The sequence below is a fragment of the Lepidochelys kempii genome, chromosome 27 (genome assembly GCF_965140285.1).
Source record: "Lepidochelys kempii isolate rLepKem1 chromosome 27, rLepKem1.hap1, whole genome shotgun sequence".
NCBI classification, from domain to species: Eukaryota; Metazoa; Chordata; order Testudines; family Cheloniidae; genus Lepidochelys; species Lepidochelys kempii.
The window spans coordinates 9,964,036-9,976,376 of record NC_136406.1 but is presented as its reverse complement, the minus strand read 5'-3'; the positions used below and the strand labels follow the sequence as shown (position 1 = coordinate 9,976,376).

At 45.9% G+C, this 12,341-nt stretch overlaps 1 protein-coding gene across 10 annotated transcripts in view; it reads left to right on the top strand.

Annotated features, from left to right (window-relative positions):
• Positions 1-2,414: 2,414 nt before the first annotated feature.
• Positions 2,415-12,341, top strand: part of STRADA (STE20 related adaptor alpha) — a 31,441-nt gene continuing 21,514 nt past the window's right edge. For 2 of the 10 annotated variants that reach the window (XM_078850768.1, XM_078850764.1), the window contains exons 1-3: positions 2,416-2,498; positions 6,603-6,687; positions 11,907-11,964. In XM_078850768.1, coding sequence (XP_078706894.1) covers positions 6,652-6,687; positions 11,907-11,964 — 94 coding nt within the window. In that variant the 5' untranslated portion in view covers positions 2,416-2,498; positions 6,603-6,651. Of the gene's footprint in view, positions 2,499-2,799; positions 3,235-6,602; positions 6,688-11,906; positions 11,965-12,341 lie in introns of those variants that run through there. The other 8 variants (XM_073326373.2, XM_078850767.1, XM_078850765.1 and 5 more) reach the window with 8 other exon arrangements.

Here is a 12,341-nt window from a genome sequence, read left to right as displayed (position 1 = left end):
AAAATTGGGCTAACTTTTACCTCGTCCTCTTGGTTGTAAAGTACATTGAGATCCTTCAATGGAATGTGCTATGAGGGTATAAAGGTCATTGCCTGGTTCCATAACACCACCCCCTCTAGTGAATGTGGCAGCTGTTGAGGTATTTAATGACTCATAGCATCAAGAATACAGTTTGAGGGGAAGGGAATAATACTGAATACTGTAAATCGGGGGTGGGCAAACTTTTTGGCCTGAGGGCCACATCTGGGTATGGAAATTGTATGGTGGGCCATGAATGCTCACAAAATTGGGAGTTAGGGAGTGAGGGCTCCAGCTGGGGGTACAGGCTGTGAGGTGGGTCCAGAAATGAGTTCAGGGTATGTGGGGGGGCTCCGGGCTGGGGCAGCGGGTTGGGGTGCGGGTAGGGGGGTGAGGGCTCCGGCTGGGGGTGGAGGCTCTGGGGTGCAGGAGGGTGGGACCAAGGGGTTCGGAGGGCGGGAGGAGGTCAGGTGTGCATGCTCTGGCGGTGCTTACCTCAAGCAGCTCCTGGAAGCAGCAGCATGTCCTTCCTCTGGCTCCTACATGGAGGCACAGCCAGGTGGCCCTGCACTGCCCTGTCCGCAGGTGCCATCCCTGCAGTTCCCATTGGCCCCATTTGCTGGCCAATGGGAGCTGCAGGGGCGGCGCTTGGGGCGGGGGCAACATAGGAGCCGGAGGTGGGACATGACACTGCTTCCGGGAGCCGTGCAGAGCAAGCCTCTGACCAACGTTCCCTCTAATTTTTGACAGGCTGCGTGTGCAAAAAATTTCTTCTGCAAATTTTTGTGCGTGTGGTGTTTCGTCGTGTGCGCGGGGTTTGGGATCTGTATACATGCACACAGCTTAGAGGGAACAGTGCCTCCGACGCCACTCCTGGGCAGGAGCTCGAGCGGCCAGATTAAAACGTCTGAAGGGCCCGATGCGGCCTCCAGGCTGTAGGTTGCCCACCCCTGCTGTAAATCAAAAACTGCCAGGGTACTACTATAGGAAATAACTACTCAAGTTGGAATTTTGACCGCAGCATGGAGTGTTCATCTATGTACTTTTGAAGTATGAGATTTTAATAATCCCAACTAGCCAGTGCTCATTTTCTTATCCACAATTATTATTTTGAATAATATTTTGTATATTTGAAACTTACATTCATGAACATGATTTTGTAAATTATTGCTATCTCTTTTACAAAAGTTCCTAGCATGCTCTGATGTCATAGTCCACACCTTCAAAAGCATGCATCAGGCCACCCAAAATCATGGTTGGCTTGAACATCACAAGATTAAAAATAATAGGTTGGGGGTTCTTTTTACGTGCTTTTAGGTAGACTCAATGAACTCACATTTTCCAGTTTTTTGTTTATTCTGCCCTCGGCTGGGCTGGAAATTTATTTTAAAGGGAAACTGAAATTCCCCCATACGCCGCTAGAAGCTAGGGCTATAAGAAAAGTTAGTAATACTGAAAAACATTAGTTTTGCAGTTATTGCATTATTTTGGACTACTACTATACAAAAGTGTGCAGAGAAAGTTTATTATCCCATCCATACAAACCTGAGATGGCTTTGAGCCGTAGCTCACGAAAGCTTATGCTCAAATAAATTGGTTAGTTTCCAAGGTGCCATAAGTACTCCTTTTCTTTTCAACCTTGGGTGGCTGCAATATTTGGTTTCAGAGATAGGAGGCTGGACAATCCTGCAATCCTTTCTGAGGCAAAATGCCAGATCTCCCTTGGAGCTTCACCTAAAGGATTCCACAATCAGGGGTGACGCTTGGGTTTCTTCCTTTCAGTCCACTGGAGCATGGAGACCATAGACCATCGGGGTTGGAAGGGACCTCAGGAGGTCATCTGGTCCAACAGGCCCCTGCTCAAAGCAGGACCACTCCTGCCCCAGATTTGCCCCAGATCCCTAAATGGCCCCCTCAAGGATTGAACTCACAACCCTGGGTTTAGCGGGCCAATGCTCAAACCACAATGGGGGTGGAGTTATTTAACTGGCTCAGGGGTTCTCTCCACCCCCTTCCTTGAGGACTTTTCACCCCTCCCCTCCCCTCCCCATTCAGCCTGAGTGTGGGCACGAGTGTTACGGGGCTAGCTCAGAGACTGCCCCCCCATTTACCCACTGTCTGTGGGGGGGGGGGCGTTCCTATAGGGCTGGCTCAAGGATTGTCTCCCCCCCCCCCCGCATTTCCCCACGGGGGGTTAGTTATGTGGCTGGTTCAGAGAGTGCACCCCTCCCCCCATACACCCTGTGTAGGAGGGGGCGGCTATGGACCTGGCTCAGGGATTGCGCCCCCCCTATTTACCCGGGGGGCGGGGATTGGGGAGTGTCCCCCCCCCCATTCACCCTCTGGGTGGGTCAGAGGCTCAGTGCGCAGGCCACGCAGCAGCGCGGTGACGTCATCGCGTCACGCACCCAGCGTCTCCCCTTCGCCAGGTAACCGGGGATTCGGGGAAGCGGCAGCGGCGCCTGGAGCCGGAGGAGAGAGTGAGTGGGGCGGGGGGGGGTCTCCGTACAGCCCGCCCCCCGCCGCCGCCGCCGCCTCATCTCCGACCCCCTTGTCCCTGCTCAGCCCGCTGGGTGCCCCGCCCCCACATTGTGCGCCCCCTTGTCCCCGCCCCTCCCCCCTCAGCGCCCGCCCCCTTGTCCCCGCCCCTTCCCCCCCGGTTGGGTGCCTCCCTGTCCTGTCCCCGCCCCTCCCCCCTCAGCGCGCTGGGTGCCCCGCCCCCCCGTTGTGCGCCCCCTTGGCCCCGCCCCTTCCGCCCCCCCCCCCGGTTGTGTGCCTCCCTGTCCTTTCCCTGCCCCTTCCCTTTCTCCTCCTCAGCGTGCTGGGTGCCCCCTCACCCCTTATCTCTACCCCTCCCCCGTGTACTGGGTGCCCTCTGCCCTTTCCCTGCCCATAGCTGTCCCTGCCTCTCTCCCCGCAGCTTGTTGTGTGCACCTTCCCCCTGTTCTTTCCCTGCCCACAACTGTCCCTTCTCCCGTGCACTGGGTGCCCCCTATACCTCTCCTGCCCACCGCTGCCCCTTCCCCAGAGCGCATGGTGCATCCCGCTCAGTGCTGTCCCCCTGGGCTCCTACGCCTGCTTGGAGCCCAGCTTGCTTTTGCAGGGTTGGACAGTGTGAGCCACCGCTGTCATGGGCCTCTAACTCCATCTTGCTCTTTTTGATTGAGGGAAGCTTCTGCCTGTCCCCTTTTATTCTAGAGAGACAAGGCAAGTGAGGTAATCTCTTATATTGGACCAACTTCTGTTGGTGGAAGGGACAAGCTTTTGCACCTCATAGAGTTCTTGTTTAGGTCTGGAAAAGGTAGCCACAATGTCTAAGGGCATGTCTTCACTAGCAATGTTAAAGCGCTGCCGCGGCAGCTCTTCAGCGTGGCTTGTGTAGATGCAGCTACCAGCGTTGGGAGCGCTGTCTACACTGCCACTTTACAGCCCTGAAACATGTAGCGCTCAGGGCGGTGTTTTTTCACACCCCTGAGCGAGAAAGTTGCAGCACTGTAAAGTGCCAGTGTAGTCAAGCCCTAAGCTAAATATAAGGTGGGACAGGTTGCGAAGCATAGGAGATTCACAGGTGGTGTAGGAGACTACTTAAAGTGAAGTGGGTAATTAACATCTTTGCAGTTATAGGACAAAGGAGGGTTAGTAGGCGGCACAGCGTGTTACAAATTGTTGTAATGGGCCATAACACCAATGTTTCTGGTCTGTCCAGGGTTTTTAAGTGTCCAGCAGAGTTATGAATTTAAGTTCCCAGGCTCATCTTGTGAAGTTGTTGTGCGGGTTTCCTTAAAGGATGAGGACTGAGAGAGCTGATATCGCATGATCACTTTGTGAAAAGTGTTTGCCTGTGGGTGATGGGGTGTTATTGTCTTTTATCATTTTTCTGTGTGAGTTCATGTGAGAGCAAAGTCTCTTTTCACCCACGTTGCTGATGGGGCATTTGATGCACTGGGTAAGGTATACAACACAGGCCTATCACAACGTGTGGGACTCATGGGTCCTGAAAGGTGTGTTTTGGCAGGGGGGTTGATCATCATAGCAGTGAAGATATGTCTGTAGATTTTGCATATGTTCTGGCAGGGTCTGGTGCTGTTTTTAGTTGGTGTGTTCTGGTCTGTGAGGAGCTTGCTTCTGATGGGTGAGCTTAGCAAGATTGGGGGGTTGTTTGAAGGCCAGAAGAGGGGGTTTGGGAAAGATTTCATGCAGGATGTGGCCTCCATCAAGTATGCATTGTAGTTATTTGATGATACCCTGTATCTCGTGTGGGGTGGTAGGTGACAGCTAGGAGTGTGTGATCAGTGGAGGGTTTTTTTTCCCCCGAGTTTGAAGCAGGTTCTCCCTGGTATTTGGACGGCCCATTCCATGATGTCATCTGCTTCTCTGGTGGAGTGTCCTTGTTTAGTGAGGGCTGTTTTAAGTGTGTTAAGGCAAGGATTCTCAACCTTTTTGTTTCAGAGACACCTCCCCCCCCCCCCCCCAAACATGCCAAAAAAACCTCCATGGCCCACCTGTGCCACAACAACTGTTTTTCTGCATCTAAAAGCCAGGGCCAGTGTTAGGAGGTAGCAAGAAGGGCAGTTTCCAAGAGCCCCATGACACAGGGGGCTCCACAAAGCTAAGTTGCTCAGGCTTTGGCTTCAGCCCTGGGTGGCAGGGCTTGAAGCCCCAGGCTTCAGCCCCTTTCAGTGGGTTTCGGCTTTCTGCCTTGAGACCCCGCAAGTCTAATGCAGGCCCTCCTTGGTGGACCCTCTGAAACCTGCTCATGGCTCCACAGGGGGCCCTGGACCACTGGTTGAGAACCACTGTGTTAAGATATATATTCTGGACTTTGGTGCATATTCTATGGTATCTGGGTGCCTGGCTGTAGATAACAAATTTCTTGTTGTGTCTGGGATGATAACTGAATCTGTGGAGGTAAGTGTGGTGATCTGTGGGAGTCTTGTATATAGTTTTCTGTAGGTTTCCATTGTTGAAGCTGATCATGGTGTTCAGAAAGTTGATGCTGGCATGTTCTAGAGAGAGTCTCGTGGTTGGGTGTTGGTTGTTGAAGTGGTGGTAGAAATCTATGAGGGAGTTTAGGCCATCTGTCCAGAGGATGAAATATCATCAATGTATATTAGATATAGCATTAGTTTTGCAGTGAATTTTTCCAGAAATTCTTCCTCAATGTGGCCTAGGAGAGCCATGTGGAGAGCCATCCTAGTACCCATGGCTGTTCCCATGGTTTCGCCAAAGTGTTAATGTAAAGGTGTTATGGATGAGGATGAAATGGATTTCAGAGAGTGTATAGCTATCCTCTCGGTGGTGAAGAGATTGTGATGGATGTCATGTTTAAGGATTTCACTTCGTTTTTTTTTTCCCCTGGAGCAGTCGATGTTATGATTAAGTAAGTTTGTGTGGTTTGTCCACTGGGGAGCGGCCAGACTTTTTTCTTGTAACTGTCAGTAGGGACGATATATGCTGTATTCTGGATGCTCAGACACTGCAGCAGTTCTATTTTTATAAAGCTTCCTTTGTGTATCCCCTGCAAGATAATGATACTTATACAGCATCTTTAATCTGAGGGGCCTTACAAAGGGGGGTGAGTGTTTTTATCCCCATTTTACTGATGGGAAAACTGAGGAGCAGGGCAAGTGAGTGAGTTGCCCAAGGTCATGCACCAAATCAGTAGCAGAATTAGGACTCAATCAGAAGAATTAGGACTCAGATATTCCTATTCCCAGCTACTTGCTTAACAGTTGTGTAACATGCTGTGTACCTTTCTGTTGCTATTCTCTCTGGGAAATTATTAAACATTTGTATTATGGTAGGACCTAGACACACTAAACAGCATTGGGGCCCCATTATGTGAGGTTCTGTACAGCTAGAACTGGATGAAGTATTTAAACAAAACTGGTGAAAAATGCAGGTTACATAGAAACATTTTGCAAATTTATGTGGATTTCACTTACTTGTTTCAGTGGCGGTGGGTGGGAAGCCTTTAAAAAAAAAACACCTCAAAATCAGAATGTTTTGTTTTGACATTTTTTAAATGAAATGTTTTGGTTTTTTATTTAAAATGACTTTCCTTTTAGAAATTTCCTCTAGTTTTATTTTTTTTTTAATTTAAAAGCTTCAAATCAAAACTAACTGTTTTGTTTGGCCAGAAATGATTTTTCCCTATTTTTTTGAATCGCCAGAGAACAGTAATCTGTTGTTTGTACAGCTGTAGTACTGCTGTAGGGTAAGGGTCCTTGCCCTGTGGAACGTGTAGTCCACCAAATATTGTACTGCATATCCACCTCTGTGAAATATCTTTTCTGCAGATTTTTTTAAATGGTTTGTTCAGGTATTTCTGAACCTGTTTGGGAAAATTCACCTTGCAAAACTTGCTGTCACTGTGGCGGAGCTTCTTAAAGTTAATTTATACAAAACCTTTGTGCTCTAATCTTTCAACAGTCAGCAGAGCGACCTAGGTTTTGATGTGTGCAACTGGAGACATGCTGTATAGAATGGAACAAGAGCAGTAACTCATTTGCGGGAAAGGCTTATTGTGGAGACAACTCATTTGCTTTGCCAATTTAAAACAATTGTCTTGCTCTCATTTTCAGGATATTTTTAATTTCACGAACTTGGAGTAGCATTACAAATCTGGATTCCATGTCTTTTCTTGTAAGTAACCCAGAACGAATTAGGGTGAGTGTTAGCTTCTAGCGTTATTCCAAAAAGCAACTGATTTTGTAAATCTTTCCATACACACGGAGATAAGCTCTGATTCTGCAACAGTTTCTGTGGGGTGGAGCCCATCCCATTGACTTCCTTGGAGCTCCAAAGGGGCCTGCCTGCACAGTTCTTGTTGCAGGATTGGGACCATACTCTATCTTGTTGCTGGAGAACTAGATTTTTAATTAAATACAATTATTTTGATTTATGAGAGAGAGAGTTACTTTTAAAAGGTATGTATCTGTGAGCTAGATGTGTTGCCAAATGCTTATTATGTGCATTTTTCTCAGTGTTCATTCTCTTTAGATAGTGCTAATTGTTGAATACATCTTTTTTCTGTTTATGTATTATACAAAATGATTTTGTCACTTATTGTTTTATAATGTACAGAAATTGCAGAAAAAACAAATGCTGAAACTTAACTGAGTTGATGGTACCTTTGAAAGAGGGATGGAGGAAATGTCTTGAAACTTAACTAAATTGACAGTGTCTTTTAATTTATATTTTGTATATATTAAAGTGTCTTTTAAACTTAAAATGAAGTCCTTTTTTTCTTTCTTTAATGTTTCCTTTTAAATGCTGGAATTCCATAACAAAGCTGTTGTGTATAGCACTTAAACAGGAAGTAAACTAAGTAGTGAAGATACATTGTTGAGAATGAAATGTGCAGAGGATGACAATACACTTTAAAAAGGCTTTTTAATATAAAGCAACAGTAACACAGTTAAGGAAATGTATTTATTTATGATTGGAAACCTGGTGTCCCTTAAGGTTCATAAGTCAGCAGCAAAGTGTGTGTGTGTGTGTGACAGAAGAGAATCTCTGACGTGATCACTGTGAATGGTGTAAAAACGACCCTTTTGAAATTTTAACATCATTCACATTGTGCTAAATACTGATACAATGAAATCCTGCTTACTTTTCAATTGAATGTGGACTCTTTTTCATACCAGCCTGCTTCAAACAGAGGTAGTTTAACATAAATGTAAAAAGAAAAGGAGGACTTGTGGCACCTTAGAGACTAACCAATTTATTAGAGCATAAGCTTTCGTGAGCTACAGCTCACTTCTTCAGATGCATATCGTGGAAACTGCAGCAGGCTTTATATATACACAGAGAATATGAAACAATACCTATTCCCACCCCACTGTCCTGCTGGTAATAGCTTATCTAAAGTGATTTCCAGCACAAATCCAGGTTTTCTCACCCTCCACCCCCCCACACAAATTCACTCTCCTGCTGGTGATAGCCCATCCAAAGTGATAACTCTTTACACAATGTGCATGACAATTAAGCTGGGCTATTTCCTGCATAAATCCAGGTTCTCACATCCCCCCACCCCCATACACACACAAACTCACTCTCCTGCTGGTAATAGCTCATCCAAACTGACCACTCTTCAAGTTAAAATCCAAGTTAAACCAGAACATCTGGGGGGGGGGGGTAGGAAAAAACAAGAGGAAACAGGCTACCTTGCATAATGACTTAGCCACTCCAAGTCTCTATTTAAGCCTAAATTAATAGTATCCAATTTGCAAATGAATTCCAATTCAGCAGTTTCTCGCTGGAGTCTGGATTTGAAGTTTTTTTGTTTTAAGATAGCGACCTTCATGTCTGTGATCGCGTGACCAGAGAGATTGAAGTGTTCTCCGACTGGTTTATGAATGTTATAATTCTTGACATCTGATTTGTGTCCATTTATTCTTTTACGTAGAGACTGTCCAGTTTGACCAATGTACATGGCAGAGGGGCATTGCTGGCACATGATGGCATATATCACATTGGTGGATGTGCAGGTGAACGAGCCTCTGATAGTGTGGCTGATGTTATTAGGCCCTGTGATGGTGTCCCCTGAATAGATATGTGGGCACAGTTGGCAACGGGCTTTGTTGCAAGGATAAGTTCCTGGGTTAGTGGTTCTGTTGTGTGGTATGTGGTTGTTGGTGAGTATTTGCTTCAGGTTGCGGGGCTGTCTGTAGGCAAGGACTGGCCTGTCTCCCAAGATTTGTGAGAGTGTTGGGTCATCCTTTAGGATAGGGCCTCTCCTTCTGCCCCTCCACCCCCACGAACATGATACAGTTCTGTGGTGACCTAGAATCCTATTTTCGACGTCTCCGACTCAAGGAATATTTCCAAAATACCTCTGAACAGCATACTAATCCACAGAGGTCTCCCAACCAACACTACAGAAAGAGGGATTCTAGGTGGACTCCTCCTGAAGGTCGAAACAGCAGACTGGACTTCTACATAGAGTGCTTCCGCCGACGTGCACGGGCTGAAATTGTGGAAAAGCAGCATCACTTGCCCCATAACCTCAGCCATGCGGAACGCAATGCCATCCACAGCCTCAGAAACAACTCTGACATCATAATCAAAAAGGCTGACAAAGGAGGTGCTGTTGTCGTCATGAATAGGTCGGAATATGAACAAGAGGCTGCTCGGCAGCTCTCCAACACGAGTTTCTACAAGCCATTACCCTCTGATCCCACTGAGAGTTACCAAAAGCAACTACAGCATTTGCTCAAGAAACTTCCTGAAAAAGCACAAGATCAAATCCGCACAGACACACCCCTGGAACCCCGACCTGGGATATTCTATCTACTACCCAAGATCCATAAACCTGGAAATCCTGGGCGCCCCATCATCTCAGGCATTGGCACCCTGACAGCAGGATTGTCTGGCTATGTAGACTCCCTCCTCAGGCCCTACGCTACCAGCACTCCCAGCTACCTTCGAGACACCACTGACTTCCTGAGGAAACTACAATCCATCGGTGATCTTCCTGATAACACCATCCTGGCCACTATGGATGTAGAAGCCCTCTACACCAACATTCCACACAAAGATGGACTACAAGCCGTCAAGAACACTATCCCCGATAATGTCACGGCTAACCTGGTGGCTGAACTTTGTGACTTTGTCCTTACCCATAACTACTTCACATTTGGGGACAATGTATACCTTCAGATCAGCGGCACTGCTATGGGTACCCGCATGGCCCCACAGTATGCCAACATTTTTATGGCTGATTTAGAACAACGCTTCCTCAGCTCTCGTCCCCTAAAGCCCCTACTCTACTTGCGCTATATTGATGACATCTTCATCATCTGGACCCATGGAAAAGAAGCCCTTGAGGAATTCCACCATGATTTCAACAATTTCCATCCCACCACCAACCTCAGCCTGGTCCAGTCCACACAAGAGATCCACTTCCTGGACACTACAGTGCTAATAAACAATGGTCACATAAACACCACCCTATACCGGAAACCTACTGACCGCTATTCCTACCTGCATGCCTCCAGCTTTCACCCTGACCACACCACACGATACATCGTCTACAGCCAAGCTCTGCGATACAACCGCATTTGCTCCAACCCCTCAGACAGAGACAAACACCTACAAGATCTCTGTCAAGCTTTCTTACAACTACAATACCCACCTGCAGAAGTAAAGAAACAGATTGATAGAGCCAGAAGAGTTCCCAGAAGTTACCTACTACAGGACAGGCCTAACAAAGAAAATAACAGAACGCCACTAGCCGTCACCTTCAGCCCCCAACTAAAACCCCTCCAACGCATTATTAAGGATCTACAACCTATCCTAAAGGATGACCCAACACTCTCACAAATCTTGGGAGACAGGCCAGTCCTTGCCTACAGACAGCCCCGCAACCTGAAGCAAATACTCACCAACAACCACATACCACACAACAGAACCACTAACCCAGGAACTTATCCTTGCAACAAAGCCCGTTGCCAACTGTGCCCACATATCTATTCAGGGGACACCATCACAGGGCCTAATAACATCAGCCACACTATCAGAGGCTCGTTCACCTGCACATCCACCAATGTGATATATGCCATCATGTGCCAGCAATGCCCCTCTGCCATGTACATTGGTCAAACTGGACAGTCTCTACGTAAAAGAATAAATGGACACAAATCAGATGTCAAGAATTATAACATTCATAAACCAGTCGGAGAACACTTCAATCTCTCTGGTCACGCGATCACAGACATGAAGGTCGCTATCTTAAAACAAAAAAACTTCAAATCCAGACTCCAGCGAGAAACTGCTGAATTGGAATTCATTTGCAAATTGGATACTATTAATTTAGGCTTAAATAGAGACTTGGAGTGGCTAAGTCATTATGCAAGGTAGCCTGTTTCCTCTTGTTTTTTCCTACCCCCCCCCCCCCCGATGTTCTGGTTTAACTTGGATTTTAACTTGAAGAGTGGTCAGTTTGGATGAGCTATTACCAGCAGGAGAGTGAGTTTGTGTGTGTATGGGGGTGGGGGGGATGTGAGAACCTGGATTTATGCAGGAAATAGCCCAGCTTAATTGTCATGCACATTGTGTAAAGAGTTATCACTTTGGATGGGCTATCACCAGCAGGAGAGTGAATTTGTGTGGGGGGGTGGAGGGTGAGAAAACCTGGATTTGTGCTGGAAATCACTTTAGATAAGCTATTACCAGCAGGACAGTGGGGTGGGAATAGGTATTGTTTCATATTCTCTGTGTATATATAAAGCCTGCTGCAGTTTCCACGATATGCATCTGAAGAAGTGAGCTGTAGCTCACGAAAGCTTATGCTCTAATAAATTGGTTAGTCTCTAAGGTGCCACAAGTCCTCCTTTTCTTTTTGCGAATACAGACTAACACGGCTGTTACTCTGTAACATAAATGTAAGTAAACTTGTTGATTGCTTCAGCAAGCCGACCAAGATTTTTGCCATAAATGAGTAGTAAAATGACTAATATTTACTGAGCGTTAACAGTGTACTCAGTACTATACAAGCTTATGATGACATAGTCCGTGCCCCCAGGATTTTAGTTTATTTCTAATATCTAATCTATCTTGATGCGAATCGAAAATTGAACTGAGTGGATAGAGATCATGTCACTAGCAGCCTTTATGGTGCTCTGAGTTTTAAACATTGTTTGACTTAGTTTCTTCCAGAACATGAAAGAATAACAGTTTATCAGTTGTCTGTTACTGTTTAAATATTAATATTTACAGCTGCTGAATGAATTTTAGCTCATTTCCCCTCATTGCAAAGGAGACACATGTTAGAATGGTCGGAGTGATCTATATGATTCTGTTTTGGTTGACATAAAATAAAAATGGATGAGCTGTGGAATATGTCTAGAGGAAATAACTAATTGGCTTTGGACTTTCTTCTCTAGCGGTGGGTGTCCGAAAAGTTCATTGTAGAAGGCTTGAGAGAATTTGAACTGTTTGGAGGTAAGTACTCCATTCTTTAGACGCTTCAGTAGAAATCTTTTACTTTAAACTTGAAAGCACCCATCAGTGTGGTATAAGTAAATGTGCTACATGAATGAAGAAATCGGTTTGTAGCACTGTCTTCAAATTGGCCAACAAAAGTAAACTTAGAAGAAAAAACTTAGATTTTATACAGCAGTTCATTTTAAAGTCAGTAGTAGTACAAACTTCAGAACCTTGTAATGCAGTAAATTAGTGCAGTCTGGTCTTTCCTGAATAACCATTTTTTCCCTCTGTTAAATAGATTTTGAACTAGAAAAAGATAATTACAGAAATTGAAAATTTTCCAAATGTTTTGTTGCTGAGTCTAGTTAAAATAAAGTATTAAAGCTGATAGA